The sequence below is a fragment of the Rosa rugosa genome, chromosome 6 (genome assembly GCF_958449725.1).
Source record: "Rosa rugosa chromosome 6, drRosRugo1.1, whole genome shotgun sequence".
NCBI classification, from domain to species: domain Eukaryota; kingdom Viridiplantae; phylum Streptophyta; class Magnoliopsida; order Rosales; family Rosaceae; genus Rosa; species Rosa rugosa.
This window is the reverse complement of record NC_084825.1, coordinates 7,011,720-7,035,592: the sequence shown is the minus strand read 5'-3', so window position 1 is coordinate 7,035,592 and position 23,873 is coordinate 7,011,720. Positions and strand designations below refer to the sequence as shown.

Genomic DNA, 23,873 nt, shown 5'->3' with positions numbered 1-23,873 from the left:
TTATTCAACTATCATTCATCAATTATCGTCAACTTTTATCACTCACTGTTAACATTTCGTCAATCATCATCAGCCATCATTCAATAACACTCATTATTCACATATCGTAACATTTCGTCAATTATAGTCAACTATCATCCTAGAGGTAAACTTATTCTTTAACTATCGTAACATTTCGTCGACTATCATTCTTCTTTGGATATATTTTTTTCATGTGAAAGAGGTAAACTCATTATTTCAAATTTTGCAACTACAAATATCCAAAGAAGTAAAGAGGAGCAAAAATGAAAAAGAGATGAGGTAACAACGGGAGGATCAACATCTCAAACACACGCACAAAATTGAAATGTGCTAAAACTAAAGTTATTAAGCAGGTATTCTACACAGCAGAAAACATAGAAAAATGCAGCAAAACCCATCTTGTGATGTCATTGGTACAGCACAATAGCCAATGATAGTTTTTTCCCTTTCACAAAGCCAAATCCAAGCTGTAGTAACCAGTTTGGTTGAATTAAGAAAAGAGTCCAGCAATAAATCTGAAAATTCCATCCTAAACCTGAAAATTAGGCTTCAGTGAGCAACTCCAAACCAGCATATCCTAGACAACTCTTTGAGATTTGCATATGTGGATAACCATAAAACCAAGTTCTTGGACTGGTATCTTAATCCCTAGCGACAAACTATCTGGGAAAAAAAAAAAATTATCCAAGAAGAGATAACAATGCATATACTACTCAAGAAAAGGAACTCATGCTTGTTAAAGAGATTATAGTTACTTAACAAATAAAGATCAGCATCTGCTTATAAAGTATTACAAAACTAAGATAGCATACCACCTTGAGACCTTGGTATTAAAAATTGCAATTGATATACTACTTGGAACATAAACACATGACACATTGATAACAATCACATATCAATATATTTTTACATCATATAAAGATCATTTTTTGCACCAAAGATGACTTTGCTAAACATTGTTTTATAACACCAAAACAGAAAATTAGAAACCATTTTGGTCTTATCTAATGACCAAAAAAAGAAAAGAAATAAAAGAAAGAGAAATCAGCTTGGTGACAGACTAGAGGCTGTACTTGCATTCCTTGAGCCCATCATAAGCTTTCGTCTATGCCTAAATTGACAATTATGTCAAAAGCATTCATAAAAATTTAAAAGAAGATAAAAATAGTTGACACAAAATAGTAGCTAGTTTCATTAACCAAGAGGACAATATCACTGCCGTATGGCTGACCAGCTATTACTAGCAATTTCAAATGGTACTTGAGTTCACCGTTTCATTGGTTCTGACAAATTAATCAGCAGAAAAGACATCCTGTCAGCAGTTTCTTTTGTAATAAGATCGCGTCCCTCAGCTACAACCTACCAAAATATTTATATGTATGTGTTAAAGGACAAAAAATTCAAAAAAGAAGAAGAAAGGAGATAAAAACAGAAGTGGGAAACCATCAAATCCAGGAGCTTTGAGTCTAATGCTATCTTCTTTCAACATCATTGGCAGCTGTATTCTTGTGAAATCTTTAATGTGATGTCTAATGCTTTCAGGTCTGGTGTAATTCCTCCTGGTTTAAATGACACTATTATCTCCCTAATTCCCAAGGTGGATGGCCCTCAACACATGGCTAATTTCAGGCCAATCAGTTTATGTACCACAATTTATAAAGTTATCTCCAAGATCATTGTGGCTCGGATTAGGCCTTTGATGCAGCATCTTATAAGTCCCAATCAGGTCAGTTATGTTCCTGGCAGACACATTTCTGATAACATTATGATTGCTCAAGAAATGCTTTTCATATTCAAAAAATCCTATGGTGCTTTGGGTTTTTTTTGCTTGGAAAGTGGATCTATCTAAAGCTTATGATAGACTCAGCTGGAATTTCATTGAGATGGTTCTTTATGAAGCTCAATTTCCTCATGATTTGGTTAAGCTCATTATGAGCTGCATTACCTCTACCAGTTTCCAAATATGCTTTAATGGTGAACTGACAAATTCTTTTAAAGCTCAAAGGGGAATTAGGTAGGGTGACCCCCCCTCTCCCTATATTTTTGTCCTATGTATGGAAAAGCTCTCTCATCTGATTAAGTCCACTGTGGACATTGGAAATTGGAAACCTGTTAGAGCATCTCAATCTGGGCCTAAAGTCTCCCATCTTTTCTTTGCTGATGACCTTATGCTTTTTGCTGAAGCTTCCCCTTACCAAGCTCACACCCTTAAGTATTGTCTGGATGCCTTTTGCTCTCTCTCTGGCCAAACTGTTAGCTATGAAAAATCTCTCATCTTTTGCTCCCCAAATACTTGCAAAGGATTAGCTTCTGAGATTAGCAGAATTTGTGGTTCTCCTTTGACAAATGACCTTGGAAAATACTTGGGAATGCCTCTTATTCACTCTAAAGTGAACAAGCATACCTATGACAGCTTATTTGATAAAGTTCAATCTAGACTCTAGCTAGATATGTAAGGTGCTTAGTATGGCAGGTAGACTCACTTTGATTGAATCTATCACTTCCTCCATCCCAATCTATGCAATGCAAACTGGCAAACTCCCTGTGAGCCTGTGTGATAGAATTGATAAGCTGAATAGGGATTTCTTATGGGGGGATTCAATTGATAAGAAAAAGGTTCATCTTGTGGGATGGGACACTGTTTGTCAACCAAAGAATCTTGGTGGCTTAGGAATTAAGAAAACTGCTGACATGAATCAAGCCATGTTAGCCAAGGCTAGTTGGAGACTTTTTCAACAGGATTCTGGTTTATGGGCCTCCATTTACTCTGAGAAGTATCTTAAAAACTGTTGCAGAACTGATGAAAGCTACCTACCTCCTGCTGATTGCTCTAGTACCTGGAGGAGCATCTCTTATGGAGCTGTTTTGATGAGGAAAAACCTTAAATGGAGAGTTGGAGATGGCAAGAAAATTAAATTCTGGTATGATCACTGGCTTTTACCTAATGCTTTAATCAATTTTGCCCTTCCTTCTGCCAATATCAATATGAATGCCACCATTTGCGATTTTTGGGATGATACTGGTTGGGATGTATCTCTTTTAGCTTCTGTGGTTCCTAGTGATTTAGTGAGCTTAATTATTAATGTCCCAATTGGTTTTGATGACTGTGGGAATGATGTGCTTATTTGGAATGCAACCTCTAATGGATGGTTTTTTGTCAAGTCTGCTTATAACTCTGTGTTGGATACTAATGGTCATTGCAATCCTCAATGGAGGGCCATCTGGAATCTGAGTTGTCCTCCTAAATTGAAAACTTTCATGTGGAGTGTTTTCCACAAAAAGATCCTTACAAATGTACAAAGGGCTAGAAGAGGTCTAACTGCCAATTCTGCTTGCCCCATCTGCAATTCTGCTGATGAAAGTCTCCTCCATTTATTTAGGGATTGCTACAGGTCGAAAGCCATTTGGAAACCTTTCCTAAAATCGGGCACCATCTTTAATTCATTTTCTCTGGATTGGAACAGTTGGATGGCTGCTCAGCTCCATTGCCATATTAAGATAAAGAACAATATCAAGTGGTGTAGCCTCTTTGCCTTTGTCTGCTAGTTCATTTGGAAATGGAGGAATAAGGTGATCTTTGATCCAAATTTTGTCATGCCTGCCTGCCCTGAGAGGATTATCTGGGATTTTGCTGATGAATGGACTGGTGCTCAATTAAAGGCTAACACTGGCACCATGTACAATTACACTGGAACTAGAGTTTCTTCTGGGAAAATTGGTGCAGGAGGGGTTATCAGGGACCACAACAGCAATTGGGTGGATGGCTTTCAAATTAACCTTGGCATTGGAGAAATTTTGGATGCTGAGGCTTGGGGTCTCTTTTTTGGACTAAAGCTTGCTCTAAAGCATAATATTGCCAATCTGGAGGTTGAATCTGACTCTGCTGTCCTTGTGCAACTTATGCAAGCTTCAAACACTGCCCTACATCCCTTTGGCTCTATGCTTGATGGTTGTGCTAATTTGATGGCCAAATTGCAGAATGTCAATCTAACTCACATCTTTAGGGAATGCAATATGACTGCGGATGCCCTTGCCAAAAATAGCATTGATCATGAGCTTGGATTGATCACCTTTACAACCCCCCTATTCATGCTGCCCAAGCTTTCTTAGATGATCTGTCTGCAGCAACTAGAGCTAGGAGGACTGGTTTTTGTTCCAGTTCTTAGTTTCTTTTGTTGTTTTGTTTGGGCTTTTTAGGTCCCGCTTGTAACCCAAAAAAAAAAAAACAGAAGTGGGAAGATGCATATAAAATTCCAACTAGGATGTGTCTAAATCATTTGAATAAGAGAAAGCAACTGCAATTACTTTGATATAGTTGCATTAAGCAATTAGATTTAAAAGGTGTATGTGCTTCAAGTAATAAATTCCATTTTGAAGATGCTGGAGTCCAAAACTAACACATAAGCCCAAATATGGCTGCCTTTGTTTGATTTTACTTCTGCAGAAAACTGCGGAACCACATTCATTTTCCACAGTGATAAATTTTATTTAGAAGTACAACTGCAGAACTTTTTAGAGCAATCATATAAAGTTAGAACACCAGAGAAAAAAAATTTAAGTTTGAACTGGATCGAAAAATAAAATAAACAAGATGAATCATAATAAACCAAAAGCCCTGAAATGAATCACTCATGAAAATTTAGCAATTTCACTGGTAATCGATTTTACAATCTCATGTTGAAAGAGAAAAGACTGAAGCAATAGTAAATTCCCCAGTCTTTGTAACCTCAGGTATTGCTTGCACATACAAAAAGATAATAAAGACTGACCTCTCCACTGAACTCAACTTGAGGCTTTTTCTTTGAGCAGTGCTTCATGTTCCTCATTGGCATCAACAACTAGTGCAGCTGGATGTCTCCTATGGTACTCACGGATCTGTACATGGACTCATTGTCCTTCTAGTCATATATAAATAAACACATGCATGGTGCTGATAAATGGTGCTTGAGTGATGGGTATCTCATGCATTAGAGTTTGAGTTTTGAGAGTAAACTTTACAGAAATGGTTATTAGTTTTCCTACTTTGCTCAATTTCATCATAAATTTGCCAAACTACTTTTAGGATGATTAAATTTCTCAGATTTGAAAATCTCAAACTAGGAAAATAATAATACACTGCGAAAAAGATGATGCAATAGAAAGAAAGACACACCTCATTATGCAGCAAAGTAAATTCCCAAAAAATTAAATCATGCAAAGTGTTTCTCATTCCCTATTAGCTGCAGAAACCTGGCCTAGATGGTGATGATATTTAGAGGACCTGAGATATCAATTGCAACAGATACTCATGCCAAACTCCTCAATTAACAAGAACAAAAATAAATTGCAGCATGTATAACTAGCCATATCAATTTTAACAAAATTGCAGGCACTTTTGGAATCATTGTACAATTACTGACAAAGCAAAAACCAAGCATACATCAAAAACTTACCCTGGGCAAACCCAAAACAGACATCAATTTCCAGCAGATATCAATTCCAAATGGCTCTAGCAAATGATATTGGAGGAGACCCTGGGTTAATGAAATATTGACGATATATGAGATGGAAGAAATCATCCAAAAATTGCAAAATACATATACAATTGAAGAGGAATGATCCATCTTACTTTTAATTTTGCACGTGGTTTAGGTAGTCTAGAGGCATACCTTTGACGATACAGAGTTGTCCTTGATATCAATTTTTGCCTTGATTTAGGTTTCAAGAATTGTCCAGGACTCCTTGCCACTCAGAGAAAAGAAGCAATGAGAGAGAGCGAGGACGCGGTGAAAGAAGGAACAAGAAAACGATAAGGACAACGCGGGCAGTCCGGTTCGGGTTCTGTCTAAAAATTTGAGAATGAGATCACCAGATTCGAAAATCGGCAATACCAGACTTATCAATTGCTCCGTTGCTTGATTGAGGCTTCAATTTCGAATTGAAATCGTGATGTTGATGGGGATGTCAAGTATCAACTTGTGAAAACAAAACAAATGTCCTCACGTGTGAGGAAACCGGCGACTACGGGTTGTGGGAGTTATCGATGCATCACGTGCCAATACATGTGATCTACAGTACTTGCGCTGCACAATAAACAATCCCCCAAAGGAGGTGGAAAGTTGAAATTTGTGAAAAAGTTATGGACTAAATTTGAGTATCATATTCAAAGTAGAATGTCAGGCTCCCCTTAGCTGGAAAGTGGAATCAAGTCCGACCATTGACCAGAAACAGAGTATTTCCGTCAACTCCAGGCGACTCTAATTCAATTCCGATTAGGAGATCGATGGCGTCAACCTCTTCTCGTCGTCAATGGAAATACGATGTCTTTCTAAGTTTCAGGGGGTTCGATACGCGCGGGAGTTTTACCGGTGATCTGTATTCTGCACTAATTCGGACAGGAATTCTCACCTTTCGGGACGACGCAGAGCTTGAGAGAGGAAAATCCATTAGGCCCGAACTTTTAGCTGCAATTGAGGATTCTAGATCTGCGATTGTCATTCTCTCACGGAACTATGCTCGTTCGTCATGGTGCTTGGATGAACTCGTCAAGATTATTCAATGCATGAAAGAGATGGGCCAACAAGTCCTCCCCGTCTTCTTCTACGGCGTGGATCCTTCTGATGTGCGGCACCAAACGGGATGTTTTGAGCTCAAATGCGAACACCAAGTAGATGTGGAAGTAAGGGAACATGAAGAAGTTTATCGGAACAATAATGAGGACAGACTAAAGGCGTGGAGAGCTGCTTTGACTGAGGTGGCCAATCTTTCTGGCTGGGATTGGAAGAATTATGGGTAAGTCTCCTTCCTCCATACTACTCAATACTCGTACCTAAATATGTTTCCTTGCTAAAGTAGATATAGATGTTCAATCCCATCTTCTTTTTTGAATAAATGGGGACCAAACGGCCCAGCAGCAAAGAAAAGAAAAAAAAACTACACACTATTCACATCAGTCATCCAACAAGAAGGAATTAGCTTGTGGAGGAGGTTGCTCCATAAGATCCACTTCAATCCCAACATCCACTCCAGATTTAGAAAGCACATCAGCAACCTGATTAATCTCACGATAAATGCGGCGGCTAACCTCACAATGAGGAAACTGTCTAATCAAAAGCTGGCAGCAGTCAATATAAGAGTTTTAGAAGGATGTAAATCATTCACACCCTGCCTGATCATGTTAACTAGAACTTTAGAATCACTTTCAACCATCAGATTTAGGCATGGAAGATTATGAGCCAATCCTAATCCAAGAAGAAGACCCCAGATTTCAGCATTAAGAACAGATCCACACCCCAAATTAGCACTGAATCCAGAAATCCAATTACCATAGTGATCCCTCAAAACTCTACCAGCTCCAGTTTGTCTAGTCTGATTTCGGGCACCATCAACATTAAGTTTGTAAAAGTTAACTGGAGGTTTACTCCAGACCATACTGATATTGATTCTACCATCAGAATTGGCCTTGGTCACATTAGTAGAGGTCCATTCTCTGACAGCATCAATTATCAATTTGCTAGGATTATATGGAAAATGGAAATCAGAATAAAAAACCAGTTTGTTTCTCCATTTCCATAGAAACCAACAAGTGTAAACAAACATTGAACACCATTTTAATCCACCATAACAATCTCTCTTATAATGAACATTTGCAGAAATCCAAGCAAACCAATCAAGTTCCTTGGTTCTAGCAATGGTATCCAAGCATATAATACCATTCCAAACCCCTTGAGCCACAGGACAATCACGAAATAAGTGGAGTAAGGTTTCAGATTGTCTTTGACAAGTAGGGCAAGATGAATCGGTAGTCATCCTTCTTTTAGTTCTTTCAACATTGGTAAGAAGCTTACCATGATAGAAGAGCCACAAAAAAAACTTCAATTTAGGAACAGGCAATTTCACAAGAAAAACCAAGGAAACTTGGCAATATTTTCCTCCTGGATGATGACAGAGTAAGCTGATTTCACAGTGAAGTGGCCATTGCTAGTACCATTCCAAATAACTTTATTAGAACCACAACGCAGGAAACCAGTAGACACTTTAACGATCTGATTAACAATATCATCACTAAGCTGGGATTTGAGGAATCCCAAATTCCAGCTATCACCACTCCAACAATCCTTGATTTTCAAATCATTATTAATAGTAGCAGCATTAGAGGCATATCAACTTAGGACCGATAGTTAATCAGGTATCATTCCAAAAATTGACAGAACAACCATCACCAATTCTCCAAATTAAGCCTTTCTTTAAAAGCTGCACTCCATGAACAATTCTGCGCCAAGTACTTGAACTGCCAGAGGGATATCTATACTGGGGGTGAAACAGAGGAAACTTCTTAACATACTTTTGAAAGAGAACTTGACTCCATAGCCCTGGATCATCTCGAAACATCCTCCAACCTACTTTAGCAAGCATGGCTTGATTCATTTGTCAGATTCCTTTAATTCCTAAACCACCATACTCCTTAGGTCTACATACCAAATCCCAATTTGCAAGATGAGTTTTCTTCTTGCCATCACAATCTCCCCATAGAAAATCTCTGTTTAACTTTTCAAGAGAGTCACACACAGAGGCTGGAATTTGTACCGTTTGCATGGCATGAACAGGCATGGAGGAGGTGACTGAATTGATGAGGGTTGCTCTACCAGCAAGATTCAACAGCTTACTCTTAGGGCATTGAACTTTATCGATTATAGAAGCATAGGTACGTTTAACAACTTTGGAATGAAGTAAAGGCATTCCTAAATACTTCCCCAGGTAATTGGTGAGAGCAGAACCACAGATTTGACTATTATGAATGGCTAGAGTCTTGCTTGTGTTGGGAGAGCAAAAAAGCAGAGATTTGTTGTAGCTAACTTCCTGCCCAGAAATTTCACAAAACAGATCAAGACAATTTTTTAGAACCTTGGCTTGTTCACAAGTGGCTTCACCAAATAGGATCAGATTATCTGCAAAAAATAGGTGGGAGATAAAAGGTCTTGAGCCAGAAGCATGAACAAGTTTCCATTGCCCAGCCTCTACAGCAGATGAAATAAGGTGTGAAAGTTTTTCCATACAAAGGACAAAAAGGTAGGGAGACAAGGGATCACCTTGCCTAATACCCCTACTAGCCTTGAACTTTATGGAAAGTTCACCATTGAGACAAACCTGGAAACTTGTAGAAGTCACACAATCCTTTATCAGTCTGACCATTTCATCAGGGAAATGCACCTCATACATAACAGATTCAATAAAGTTTCAATTCAGTCTATCGGAGGCTTTGGAGAGATCAATTTTCCGTGCCAAAAAACCTTTTTTACCAGAAGCATGTTGAAACTTGTGTAAAACCTCCTGAGCAATAAGAATATTGTCAGATATATGTCTTCCGGGTACGAAGCTAACCTGATTGGGACTGATGAGATGTTTCAAAGAGGGCTGTATTCTAGCAACAAGAACTTTAGATATAACTTTATAAAGGGTATTACATAGGTTAGTCTGAACAAAGCCATATCTTGGGGGCTAGAGACGTTGGGGACTAAGGCAAGGAGAGTATGATTTAGACCTAGAGACACTTTGCCTGACCTGAAGCTTGAGTTACCAAATTAATAATTTCATCTGAACAACGATGCCAGTGCTTTTGGTAGAACATGGCAGGAAAGCCATCAGCACCGGGGCCTTCAGGCCCCCAATATGAAATAATGCAGACTTTACCTCATTGTGAGAAATACTTCTATTCATCCATTGTAATTCATTATCCTCTAAGGCTGGAAAAAGTAGAGGATTCACAAACCTTGAATCGCCAGTGTCCATATAAGTGAACAACTTTTCAAAAATCCAACAGCAATATCTTTCATGGTATTTAAGTCGGTGTATAAATTCCCATCCTCATCAAGCAGGCCTTCAATATGATTCCTTCTACGTCGGACCATTGTTGTCATGTGAAAAAATCTAGTGTTTCTGTCACCCTCTTGAAGCCATTTAATTCTAGATTTCTACTGCCAATACAAAGATTCCTGATCCCGAAGAAGTTCATACTCTTTGATGAGGTCCTGTTCAAGATTAAGTAGGAAAGGGTTGTCATTCTTAAAGAGACACTTTTGTATGCCAGATATTCTAGCCAATAGCCTTCTCTTCTTTCTAAAGATATTGCCAAAAAATGTAGAATTCCATTCCTGCAGATCATGAGCAAGAGCGGTAATTTTGTGTTGTATACAACCATTATACCCCTGCCAATGATTGAGAACAAGGCCATCGTAACTCTCATGATTCATCCACATTGCTTGAAATCTAAAAGGCCTAGAACCACGAGTAGAATTGACACAAGTTTTAGAGAAAAGGAGCAAAGGGCGGTGATCAGACTTCATTTTAGGGAGGTGCTGAATGAAAGCTTCAGTGAAAGTCAGCCTCCATAGATCATTGCAAAAACCTCTATCCAAGCGCTCGTTCACTCTTTTATCAGTCCAAGTGTAATCAGGTCCTCGATATCCCAAGTCAATCATACCACAATTATCCACCCACTCTTCCATCCTTCCAAATTTGCCAATAAGAGAGCCACCATTTTTATCTGCACTACAATACAACTTATTGCAATCACCAATGACTAACCAAGGTAGTTGACACTATCTAGCATAATTGGACAAATAATCCCACAGTTGACATCGAATAGTATTAGTAGGACTAGCATAGACTGCAGAGAGAATCCAATCCGGACTACCAGCAATAGAAACTTTGACAGTGACAGATTGAATATTGCAGTCAATCAATTGAACCCCAATTTTATTGTTGTCATACAAAATCCAGATTCCACCAGCAAAACCTCTAGCATGCACAAACTCAGCTTCAGGGAAGCCATGTTTTACAAGAAATTGTTTAACGTTAGAGAAAGGGACTCTAGGTTCACAGATAATCAAAATATCAAACTTATGCACGTGAATTAGGTCAAGAATTTCAGGCCTAAACTTCTTACCCCCAGCTCCACGCACATTCCAGCATAACAATTTAAACATTCAGGCTGAAAGAAGAAAAAGGGGGAATCCCTTAGTTTTCAGAGACCATTCCAGCCCCATCTTGGGGAGATAGGTTGTGATCTTGGAGCAAAGTGCTATTGTCATCAAAGGTTTGGTCAACAAAGCTAGCAGCAGCGTGGATTTCCATTGAAACATTTGAACTTCCACCACGAGCCATTGATTCCTCAGGAGGGCAACGACCAAAGGTAGCTAAAACGCTATGAACCTCCACATCTTGTTCCATACCCGTAATTGACATCATCTTGAAGTCAGGAATTTGAATATCGGGAACATTGATACTTAGAGGTTTAACTTTCCTTTGGTACTGCATTGTAGTTTTAGTAGTATGTATAGAAGTGCAAGTAGTGGAACTCACCACCTTATTAGAAACATCCTTCATTGGCACCCTAGTTGGTCCCTTACCATTAGAGTCTTTTCTAATGAAAGTTGCAGTTGATTCTTTGTGTTGTCACCAGAATCAGCAGGAATAGTAGGTTGCTTTGTCTTAGCTTGAAAATTATTCCACAACTTTACAATATTAGGAACAGATGGCATAGGAGATGCAGAGTTATTAGGCTCATTTACCCCCTTATCAGTAGTATTTTCCTCATCAAAATCTTGCAGAACATTAAATCTAGACCCTCCTTGTTGCTTAGCATTCCCACCATTTCCATTGTAAGTTTTCTTCCTGTTCTATAGGTCATGAGCATCCAGGGGCCCACATCTTGCCTGATAATAGAAGGTTCCATACTCCCTTGCACTGATTGCGAAGTCTCCATACTCTGCTGTTCATTCTGATCAACAGGCATTGCAGAACTTGACCCCTTACTTTGAGCAGAGACTGGAATTTCATTAGTAGTGGCATTATCCTGCTGAACTTGTTGAAGAGAAGGGCATTTATCTTTTACATGTCCATAACAGCCACATTCAAAGCGAATCATTGGTATTCCCTCATACATAACACCATAAGCTTCATTTTCAACTTCCACAAACGGCCTGAGGGGTTTGCTAAGATCAATTTCTATGCATACCTTTGCAAACTTACCACATGCTTGTCCAAGAGTCACCTGATCAACCTTAATAACGTCTCCAATGATCCTCCCAATCTTAGCCACAGTAAATTCCTTGAAATATTTCACCGGGAGGCCACAAATCCTAACCCAAAGTGCCATTTTACAAATACTCTCCTTCATAGGGTCAAAATTAGGTCTCCACTTTTGCACAAGGGTCTGACCTGCCAAAATCCATGGCCCTCCACAGAGAACAGCATTCATGTCTTCCTCAAGATTAAACTTCACAATATAGTAATCGTTGGGTAGATCAATTAAACTCCATCCCGTTTTTGCTTCCATTTTCAGGAGTGAAGACACAATCCTCATTGGTCAGTTCGAACTCTTCCGTCATAACTTGTCGAAATCAATCAGTTGGATTCTTGAGGGTGCTTGCGTAACTCATCGGAGTCCCCGAGGCCCGTGAAGGATGCATCCTAGAGTCCAGATCCTCCATACGCATCTCTGCCAAATCAAAGCTTAAATCGTTCCCATTGCGAATACGTTTTCATTGCATCAAAAAAATTCTGTCATCTCGGCCTCTTCCTGGTGGAAGCCGCCACCAGACCTGGAAGAGGGCCGCCAAAGCCGGAGGTTAATGGTTCGACTACGGTGAAGAAAATTCAGTAGCTGGCAAGATTTATTTTTCGCAGCGAGCGAGAGCTGGCGCGTTCTGTAGAATAATACTTTGCCCCCAACTGTGACTCTTGTTTTATTCAATCCCATCCTTTTGAGAGCAGGATAATCTCCATTTTTCAAAATGAACTATTCTTTATGCGAAAATTCTGATTGATCTTTATGATTTAAATTGGGATTTTTCTGATTGAGGGATGGATACGAATGGAGAGTAAATGAACATCCAGTAATTTTGAGAGTCACTGAATTACCATTTTGCATTTACTTAATCTTGCCAAATGCTAATATTGTTTTTGCCGTTTATGTACATTACTTGGTTTCTAACTCACAATTTTATCTAAATTTTCTCAGAAATCCAACAAAGATAATTGAGGAAATTGTTAATCATATACTAAAGAAGTCCGTGTATGCATCTTCAAGTGTTGACAAGGGCTTCATAGGAATGAATTCCCGCACTGATGATTTATTAAGCAATTACATATGTCCGCAGCTTGTTGGGGTGCGTTTTATAGGGATCCATGGCATGCGGGGCATAGGCAAGACAACACTTGCTCGAGCTATCTATGATGAAATTTGTCAGGATTTTGACCGAACCTGCTTTCTTTCCAATGTTAGAGAAATGTCTAAAAACAATGGCCTAGTTTCTCTACAAGAAAAACTTCTTTCCAGAATCCTGATGGCAAAATTTGAAAATATAGAGGATGAATACTTAGGAGTTGCTATGATAGAAAGGCGGTTGTGTAGAAGAAAGGTGCTTGTTGTTATTGATGATGTGGATCAGTTGAAACAATTAGAGAAATTGGCTGGAAGTCGCAACTGGTTTGGTCCAGGGAGTAGAATTATCATAACCACCACAGATTTTCAGTTGTTAAAGGCACATGATGTTGATGCTTCGTACAAGGTTAACGGGTTAAACTGTGATGAAGCACTTCAACTTTTGAGTTTGAAGGCTTTTAAGAAATGGCCCCCACCAGAACATTTTTTGCATCTGTGCTACCATATTTTAGGGTATGCTCAGGGGCTTCCGTTGGCTCTCGTGGTTTTAGGTTCTTTTCTGTTTGGTAGAAGCGCTGATGAATGGGAAAGTGCAATAGATAGGCTGAAGAACACACCACATAAACATATTGTTGAGGTGCTTCGGATTAGTTTTGATGGACTGGATGAAAAAGACAAAGAAATATTCCTACATATCGCTTGCTTTTACAAGGGAAAGGATAAGGATCGTGTGACACAAATACTAGACTATTGCCAGCTAAACCCTGTCATTGGTTTAAGTGTTCTTGCTGATAGATCTCTCATAACTATCTCCGACGACAAAGAACTGTGGATGCATGATTTGCTACAAGAAACAGGCTGTGAAATTGTTCGTGAACAGTCTCCTACAGATCCAGGCAAACGTAGTAGATTATGGTCTCATGAAGACATCAACAATGTGCTGAAGAGAAATAAAGTAAGAGTTTGATAATGAAAAAAAGATGAGCATATTATTATTTGTGTTCTGCACTTCAATTATTGTGTAGTGAGAAAAAAAAAAAAAAAAACAAGGCAGATGTACTTGTAATCTTCTTAGGTCTTGGTATTCTTTGTGTTCTGCACTTAAGCTATTATTCTTCTTTTTCATTATCAGGGAACAGATTCAATCCAAGGCATGGTAATGGAGTTAACTAAATTACAAGTGGCTCATTGGAAGCCAGAAGCCTTTTCAAATTTGTCTCAACTTAGTCTTCTCCATATTCGTAATGTGGACCTTCCCAAAGGCCTCACTTGTCTTTCCAATTCATTGAGACTCCTCGAATGGACTGGGTGTCCCTTAAGATCTCTTCCAAAAGAATTTAAAGCAGATGAACTTATTGAACTTAACTTGTGCCACAGCAACATTAAACAGCTTTGGAAGGGAACAAAGGTATGGCTGTTAGTTATAGTCTACTTGTTTATCTCTATGAAGCAAATTGTCTGTTCTGTGTGGTGGCTCACTGTTTCGATTTTATGAGCAGAATTTCGACAAGTTGAAGTTCATCAAACTCTGCCATTCTCAAAACATTGTGGAGATCCCAGACCTCGAAGGTGTTCAGAATCTTGAGACTTTAGATCTTGAAGGATGTTCTCATTTGGTAAGAATCCATCAATCCCTTGGATTTCTCAAAAAGCTTATTGTCCTGAATTTTAGAGACTGCAAAAGTCTCAAGAGTTTGCCAAGTAGAATTGAAATGGAATCTCTTGAAACATTAATTCTTTCTAACTGCTCAAAAGTTAAGAAGATTCCCGAGTTTGTTGGGAATATGGAACGTTTGTCGGTGCTTTATGTTGATGGGACTGCCATTAAGGAACTCCCTATTTCAATTGAACAGCTGAGTGGCCTTGTGTCATTGAATCTAAGCAACTGCAGAAATCTTGTTTGTCTCCCAAGCACCATCAATAAATTGAAGTCTGTTGAGAATCTTAATCTTTCTGGATGCTTGAAACTCGGCAAACATCAGGTAAATGTGGGGGAGATTGACTGTTTTGAGGAAATGTCATCTACCCATGATCGCATAAAATATGTGAGAGGTTCAATCTTTCATGGACGCAAAGTAGTTTGGCGATATTTAAATAAGTTCTTGCCTTCTGGTTTGGTGCAAAAAGTGAATACAGAGCCAACGAGTTTCCGCTTGCCTATTTCTGGTCTGTGTAATTTAACATATCTGAACCTGAGTAATTGCAATCTTGGTGAAGGAGCATTTGCCAACGAATTTGGTTACTTTCCCTCTTTGGTGACCTTGAATCTGAGTGGAAACAATTTTGTTCGCGTTCCTTCAGGCATTCGATTGCTTTCTAAGCTTGAGTACTTTAACTTGGAGAATTGCAAGAGACTTCAAGAGTTGTCAGACCTTCCATCAAATAATAGACTAGATTTAAGGGCGGATGGTTGTACTTCACTGAAATACTTGTTTGATGCATCAAATTTGAACAGATTAGACAAATCATATTTCAATTTCATCAATTGCTTCAATCTAAATGGTAATGAAGGATGCAATAACGTAGCATTTGAAATGCTGAAGACATTAATGTATCAGGTACTCCCTCTCCAAGTGTGTGTGTGTGTGTGTGTGTTTCTGCTCATATAATTATAGACATTAATCAGCTAACAACCTATCTCTTCTTGCACAGGGAATCTCTAATAAGAGGGAAACTTTTCAAATTGTAATTCCTGGAAGTAATATTCATGAGTGGTTCAGCCATCAGAGTGTTGGGTGTTCATTAAGTGTATCTCTACCTGTACATTGGAATAACAGTCAGTTTTTGGGATTTGCTTTGTGTGCTGTTTTTGTACTCCATGAGCACTATCCGGTGAATGAGCTTTATATAGATGAATTCAAGACATTTAATGCAACACATCATCTTGTATGCTGCCTGGAGCTCGATGGGAGAGAATTGGAAGTATATGGCAGACGGCCTGCATTTCGCTTTAGTGAAGAATTTTGCCAGGTTGAATCAGATCACCTGTGGCTATTCTATGTATCTCGTGATAACTACTTTGGTACTGAGTGGTGGCATAACAGTTGCAGTCAGCTTGAGTTCTTATTTGAAACCAGAGGGCCGGGTCTGGAGGTGAAGGAGTGTGGAGTCCGACTGATATATGAGCAAGAAGTGCAAGAGTTGAACCAAACAACCACTCGCAGTAGGATGTCTCCTTATGCGGATATATTGATTGGTTTTGACATTCCAGTTGCAGGGGAAACCAGTGGCACTGGTAGCAGAACTTGCACGCTTGAAGAATTGTAGGACTGGCAGAAATATAGGGGATCCAGTGATCCACCACTGGCCACACTGAAAGACCACAATTAAGGACGTTCTGATCCCATGGCTCGAAATGAGTTGCAGATCATGAATGGACAATGCCTCCTCTTCTCTCATTTAAATTTCTGCAGAAATTACTTTCTGGAGCTCTCTTGCCTTCATCTTTTACAGTAAGGTGAGTCTCGATCACTCTAGTTTTGATATTTTGCCTAATATTAGTGGACTCCCCAAGTTATTTCCAAATGACACTATAATCTTGCTTGCATAGCCGATATTATTGAAGTAGTTTTACAATAAACTGAATTACCTCTCTGTAGTTAGTTTTAAAATAAATCAATATTATTGCCTCTCTGTATTATAATAAGGTGAGACCAGTGCTTTTTTTTTTTTTCTCCTCTGAAATCAGGGATAATGAGGCTAAAGGGGAATTGAAATCCAAAAAGTTTAATAATTTTCCAAGGATATGTATACGACACAAATGTCGACTTTTTCAATATGGATGTTACAGTTATGAAAATGTATGCCCTGTCCTGTTTCGGATTCTTGAGTTTGTTTTCAACAGATGGCTCCCCTTCATAATAGGGCTGCCTATTTGCTCATTTCATGCTGCTGTTGTGTCATTTCATCATCAAGTTGAGTACTCATACAATAGTCCTATAATACTGCTTGGATTTCATACATTATCATATTATAACTTTATTCGTATCATTATGTTCAAGGTATACATTATCATGTTTCACAATTGGGTTATTTGTGATGTTAATCCAACTTGTTTACTGTTTTGGGTACAAGGTAAAGTCATTTATGAGTGCATTTCAACTAGCGATGAATCCAACTGCACTAACTTCATGTTGGGTTCCAGACTTCGAGTCATGGAGTTCATAACTCAACATATACCAAACTTTAAAGGAAATTTGGCAATCTGTCAGAGCTTGTCTGCCGGAAGCAATTTCGTATATTACTGTTTCCCTTTACCTTACACAGTATTTGGACATAGTTGATAAACTTCATGGATCATTCATGCATGTAATTGTCTACTGTTTGTAAAAGTAAACTCCCTTAAGCATGGTAGCTTCCAGATAATTTCAGCGTCTATACTCTCGCAAGATACGATGGTCATGGTGATAGTGAATTTAGATGCTCACAATTTCAGTTATAAATTTTGTAAACAAAATGTTGCATGTATTTTAGAGTGATTCAAGATACAATAAGAATATAAATTTATGTTTAAATAATCTTACTGGTTTGCCAAAGTTGGACTAGAAGTATTGCATTTTATTCTACCTAACCAAACTGTAGCATCCTATGGAATTCATAATGATTACTTTCTTTTCCCCATCATTGTTTGTACAGTGCCTTGTTGCTGTTCAGCTAATTTTGTTTGACTAATTTGGTTTCCCTGAGCACACTATCATCCTCTTTTGTCTAGTTACTTCTCATGACTTCAATGAACTTGCAAACATACACAGTTAATGTGTATGCACAAAAGTATACATGCATAAGCAAGTATGACACTAGGATGGTTATACAATCATATATATAGTATTCTCAACATGCAATTCCTTTTTATCTTCCTGCAGCCTAGCTCATCATCAGGACCTTCCCAAACCAAAGCTTCTGATCATTTTGTCAGCATGGGATTTTCTCATAATATGGTTGCCAAAGCCATCCAAGAACATGGTATGAGCACTGAACCATTTCATTCTAGTGCTAGTTTTTACTTGGAACGCTTCAGTTTAACTCTGTCCCTATTTAACACACTGGTTTGATGGAATATCCAGGACTTGAAGATGCAGATTCAATTCTTGAAACCCTCCTCTTAAATTAACTGGACTTCATTTGCCAATGCTTTCTTTGATGAAGATAACTTCAGAAAGTGAGCTTGGTTCTGTCAAACTTAACTTGCATGTAATGCGCGTTCATGAATTTAAGTATTCACATTTTTGTGTTTGCCTATGGTATATTGGACTAGGTCAGTAGATAATTAATCTGGGGAATATAACCATGTATTTTGTATTCATTCATTGTCAAAGCTGTATTGCATGGTAATGCGCATCCAGGAATAATAATCATGCATGATTGTTTTAGTCAGCCTGTTGGTCCTTAGCTTAGCTAGTCTTTTTTTTATTACAGGTGTCTCTGGTTATCTGCGTCATATATTTCGACATCATTTAAGCCTAATTTTCATATCGTATCACTAATTGTTCCGCTTTAATTGTTTGTCATGCACATATTGATATTGTCTTCTCTAAAAATCTTATAATCCATATGTTTTCATTTCCACTACATGGAAGCACTACTCTTGCTTTTGCTTTAGTGTCCAGCATTGTCCCCATCTTCTATCTTTCTTACCTATCCTTGTAAATTCAAAATGAAATTGATGAGGATAAGAGGAGGAAAAAAAAGAAAAAAAAAAACCTTAAACTGGCATCAAAAAAATTCCTGGTTAAGATTTCTAAATTAAGCAATGGTGTTCAAATTACGCTGTCTTGTGAGTGCATTATCAATTGCTATCTTGTTAGATACTTAGATTGTTAACCAGTCGTTCAGATTCATCTATCATTTCATGGTAGTATGATGCACATATTTATTGTTTTTGCAAGATGAGTTGGTCCCAGGTACCGGGTCTCATCTTCACATACTTGAAGAATATAAGTTGTTGATGACTTGCAATAAAAAGAAAGAAGATTTACATTCTTCTGCTTTCTTGCTATTGTTTTGCAGGCTCTTGAAAGTACTCCTCTGGAGCAACATTCTCTGCCAGAGCTGCATTCTCCTCCAGAACAGCGCTCTCCTCAAGAACAGCAACAATTTGACTCGGATCTCTTTTCTTCAGATTATGATGGGAGCTTTCTAGATGGTTTTTGAGATCTCGATAGCTCTGATGATGAGGTAGTTAATGTCTTGAATACTGTAGATGCCATTGGCCCTTTTCAATAAGAATCTCTGTCCTCCACGCCACATGATATTATATTGTTTTGCAATATTGATGGAACTTCCTCATCATTCTATAGGCTAGTACATCAATTGACATGGGATTATTGGTTCATGGCAATGCCACTTCAATTGCATGTTACATATGTGGACTTCACAGAAAATTAATCAACTATTTTTGGAGGTAACCATCGATCCTACATCTGAGGCGGATACAAAACTTATGTCCTTGGTTAAAATGGGGTACAATGAATTGGAGGCTTCAATGGCAATAGAAAGATGCGGTATAAAGAATTTTCATGTACAAATTTATCTCTATGCTTTAATTCTTTTTGATGACTGTGTTGATATTCTGTAAACTGCTATTTACTTGCTTTGAGGTATATACATATCTTTAGCTCCAAACCAAACTCCAGAAGTATAACTAGAACAATTTCATTTAGGGTCTAACACTTAATTTCATCTTCAACGCATCCAAAAAATATATTGGTTCCTTTCTGGGTAGTCAGGAATCAGGATAACAATCATGTAACTGGAACTGTATAGCAGGAGAATCTCGTGGAACTAGGCTACAATTTTTTTCATAGCATAAAAAAGGCCAGTGATTTTGGGGCCACAAAACTTCTTCCTATATTATCTGTTGTTTAGTAGGAAATCCAACCAGGTTTACTAGTTTCTTTGACTTGGACAATAAATCACTTTCTGCTAGTTCAGTCAGTTGATGATGCCATCCATCCTCAGTCTCTTTTTCAATTCTATATAAGTTGTTACCTGTCTCTTTTTACTTACTCCTGTTTTTCTCATTCAAACATTGCAGGTATTGACTCGTCACTTGTTGAATTTCATATCAACTGCTCAAATTTCAAAGGCAGAAGATGGCCATCTTCCCCTTGAAGAGATGGTATTGTTTGTCCTTCTTGCTGATATTCAATGTTAATTTCTGGACTAAGAATCAGTTTATCTACACATTCCATGTCTGGTAGATTTTGACTGCTGGTTCAACTTTTACAGCGTACACATCTGCGGAGTAAGTATCCTGAGAAGAATAAAAGGGAACTTTGTGAATTTTCATTGCTGAAAAGGAAAAGGATTATGGGACATGGAAACCAGATCATAGGGGAAGATGCTGGTGCAATTCATTTCCCAAATCCAATGAATGGGTTTGGGACTCCAGCTGATCTCTGTCAAATCCACAGAACTCTTCCAGAGGCAGCCACAAAACCTCCTTATTTTTACTATGAGAATGTGGCATTGACTCCTAAAGGAGTTTGGAGCACTATATCCCGCTTTTTGTATGACGTGAAGCCTGAGTTTGTTGATTCGAAGTATTTTTGTGCTGCTGCAAGAAAAAGGGTTATGTTCAAAATCTTTCAATCAAAAACAGAATTCCTCTCGTTCCCCTTCCACCACAAACTATATTTGATGCATTTCAAGGAGGTGGTGGCCTACTTGGGATGATTGGACAAAGCTAAATTGCTTACAGACTTGCATTGCTAGTGCAACAATTACTGAGAGGATCATGAAGGCTCTTAAAGACTGACGAAGATGAAATCCCATCAGAAAGTGTCCATCGCTATGTTCTTTATGAATGCCACAAGTGGAATCTTGTCTGGGTAGGAAAGAAAAAGGTGGCCCCACGTGAGCCTGATGAAGTAGAAATGTTTTTGGGGCTCCCAAGGGACCATACAAGGAGAATAAGCAGGACAGATAGATACAAGTCACTTGGAAATTCATTCCAGGTAAAGTTCTTTTTACTTGCATTTGCATTGAACATTTCTTTCTTCCTTATTGTTCAGTTCATGTACCGAATGATCCTGAATATTTCAGACAGTTCCATTTGCTTTGGTTTTTTGTTCTGTTCACAAGCTTGATATGTAGTTCAACTTCTCTATAATTGACCTTTATGTTTGAACCTTTCTATCAGTTGTCCCAGCATTTTGAAATTACATTTGCTTATGGTTCATTGGCATTTAGATATTCTCTGCTAATAAATTCGCTCATGGATTCATTTGCATTTATATTTCCTACAGTTTCAGTTATATTTGCTTCAGTTTTCACTTTTTGTCTGCTGAAGCATGACAGTTTTGAGTAGATTTGTATATTTTTCTGTTTCTATCTAATGAACTTTGTGTTTGAACAATTTCTATTATAGCAGGTTTTCACTTTTATCACACGCTCTCTGCTATTACATTTTACTTATGGGTTCAACTTCTTCAGATTGAGACAGTGGCTTTTCACCTCTCAGTTTTGAAAGATTGATTTCCCAATGGCATCAATGTCCTCTCTGTCTTCTCTGGGATTGGTGGTGCAGAAATAGCTCTTTATCGGCTTGGTATCCATGAGCAGTGGAGATTTCAGAGGTGAGTAGAAATGTTGTGAGGTGTTGGTGGGAGCAGACAAACCAGAGAGGGAACTTGTATCACCTTGCTGATGTGCAAGAGTTGAATGCTGACCACTTGGAGCATTATATCAGTTCCTTTGGCGGGTTTGATCTGCTGATTGGTGGCAGTCCATGTAACAATCTTGCGGGTGGCAACAGACACCATCGGGATGGGCCTCAGGGTAAAGAATCTTCTCCTTTCTATGACTATTTTCGTATATTGGATTTGGTCAAGGGTATTATGGCAAGATACAATTGAGTGTATGTATAACTCTATATTTTAGATGAATGAACCATTGGATCTCTTTGTTTCTGACTTTTGATGTCTTATTCTTTTTCAAATGATATTGAAATATGCTGTGATTCCTGTTATCTCTTCATTTCTCGTGTGCTTTTTCTTTCTTTTTTTCTTCCAATGGTTTTAGCATGGGACCTCCGAAGCTTATGTAGAATCTCTATGTTGTGTCCTGATTCAAAACAGAAACCAACTTGTGCTACATGTTTTAATAGTTTCTACTCCCGGCCCTTCTTGTCTGAGAATGAATATGAAGAGCTAGCTCTTCTCTTTTCAGTGGGTGTTGTGAACTATTCATGGAAAAGAGACTTTGACTATGAATTGAAATTTAAAATATGAAACTACTTATACCTTGGGTAGAACCAGATAATTGAAATTTCATTCCAGTAATGTAAGTTGTCCAATATGCAAAAACAAATACTAAGAAGAGTTCCCAACAGGGGGGATGCCAGATTGGAACAGCAAGAAAATGACTTGGAAGTAATTCCATATACATGTTATTCTATGTTTAGTCAGACACAACATGCATTTCACCCTTTATGTTGTGTCTATCATCGCAGCTCATGTATAGGACTTTTGGTGTCTCAATTTGAGATTTCTTCTTTCTCAGATGTCAGCTCGGAAACTGGGACTTATGGTGACTTCGTGACAGTTGGATCTGGCATTGATAACTCGTAGCTTGATAGTTTATATCGCTATTCTCTCATTCATTGTGAGGATCTGGAGATTGTATGCTGTAAGAAAAGATGCAGCCCGGAAATAGTAGCCGAAGCTAGAAAGTGTATCACTTTGTTTTGCCTTCATAAACTGATGTGATTTCTGGTCTCTCAAATTGAGAACAAAGACAAAATGTAACGACTACTATAAGGCCGTACCAATATGTACCGATTCCAAACAAGAGTCCTATTAAGTACAAACATGTTCACCAAATTTTGTTCATTAGTATGAATCATGTCTCTGTTCTCTTTTTTTTGCCGTTTTGGGGTCTGAATCCCCCCTCAACCAAAATTACTTCTCTCTCCTTGAGATATGGTAAAACCGTATAACTGAAGGTATGAATAGCAATTAATTAGAAAAGTAGATATTGTTTGCCCCTACATAGGCTTGTAGGTGTATGTCTAGGTTTTCAAAGTTGATATGTTTTGCAGCTTTCCAATATAAATTGATAGGATGGTAAACTGAAAGGAAAGGAAAAGCAACAATAACAATAGTTTGAACAAAAAGTATTCGAAATACACAACAACATCACCTTTCTGTTGTAGTATAAATGTATTATAGTATAAATGTCTATATCATGTAATAGGTACTTGAGTGTATAGATATGGTACTTGAGTGTATAAATGTAGGTATGAAGACTTGTGTGACATAAAGCATGTAAAGAGATAACAAGCATGACAGATATCATCAATGAAACAATCATGTGGTGTTGTTTGATGATGATCTTAGTTACCAAATTGGTTTTCTCTTAGAGCATTCACACTAGCTTTGTATTCCTATATAAACCCTCCATTGAGAGAAGAATAAACACACATTACTCTCTCCCTCTCTCAGTTAATTTATGCTTGTCCTTAAACACGTTATCAGCACGATATTGCTCTAGAATTAGAATTCGAAATTGACAAGAGTATAGGAAGTTCATAATCCGATCGACATCATTTTACCAACACATACTATACTGCGACATAGGCAATTATTTTTATGGATGACGCCTAGTCGATCCTCAGTAACTACGATGGCAGGACCATCACAATTGATTCATGGTCGAGGACCAGCTCAATTTTTGTTATCAAATGGCACAAATATTAATGTCGCCGAAG

The 23,873-nt window shown here is 38.2% G+C and overlaps 2 protein-coding genes and 1 long non-coding RNA gene across 14 annotated transcripts; 2 read left to right on the top strand and 1 right to left on the bottom strand.

Annotated features, from left to right (window-relative positions):
* Positions 1-275: 275 nt before the first annotated feature.
* Positions 276-6,550, bottom strand: LOC133713447 (uncharacterized). Of its 6 annotated transcripts, none has more exons than XR_009848023.1 (6): positions 6,409-6,550; positions 5,670-6,083; positions 5,454-5,534; positions 4,791-5,281; positions 1,292-1,380; positions 276-556 (listed from the first exon to the last, which is right to left on the bottom strand). It is a non-coding gene; the product is annotated as an uncharacterized LOC133713447 (long non-coding RNA). The 6 variants fall into 6 exon arrangements; XR_009848024.1 differs by lacking the exon at positions 276-556 and adding an exon at positions 666-684; XR_009848022.1 differs by lacking the exon at positions 276-556 and having other exon boundaries at positions 900-1,380; positions 4,791-4,896; positions 5,174-5,281.
* On the top strand, positions 6,098-20,448 carry LOC133713439 (TMV resistance protein N-like). 7 transcript variants are annotated; one of them, XM_062139478.1, is made up of 10 exons: positions 6,098-6,792; positions 13,022-14,120; positions 14,298-14,573; positions 14,665-15,723; positions 15,818-16,622; positions 18,028-18,127; positions 19,172-19,339; positions 19,566-19,665; positions 20,199-20,282; positions 20,393-20,448. In XM_062139478.1, exons 1-5 carry the CDS (start codon positions 6,284-6,286, stop codon positions 16,430-16,432), a joined length of 3,558 nt encoding a protein of 1,185 aa, XP_061995462.1. In that variant the 5' UTR covers positions 6,098-6,283; the 3' UTR covers positions 16,433-16,622; positions 18,028-18,127; positions 19,172-19,339; positions 19,566-19,665; positions 20,199-20,282; positions 20,393-20,448. The 7 variants fall into 7 exon arrangements, with proteins under 7 accessions (XP_061995462.1, XP_061995459.1, XP_061995463.1 ...); XM_062139475.1 differs by having other exon boundaries at positions 19,462-19,665; XM_062139479.1 differs by lacking the exon at positions 19,566-19,665 and adding an exon at positions 19,462-19,565 and having other exon boundaries at positions 20,393-20,443.
* On the top strand, positions 19,620-22,020 carry LOC133716138 (DNA (cytosine-5)-methyltransferase DRM2-like). The gene is made up of 6 exons (XM_062142872.1): positions 19,620-19,682; positions 20,199-20,282; positions 20,393-20,706; positions 20,907-21,120; positions 21,306-21,444; positions 21,728-22,020. Exons 1-6 carry the CDS (start codon positions 19,620-19,622, stop codon positions 22,018-22,020), a joined length of 1,107 nt encoding a protein of 368 aa, XP_061998856.1.
* The last annotated feature ends 1,853 nt before the right edge of the window (positions 22,021-23,873 follow it).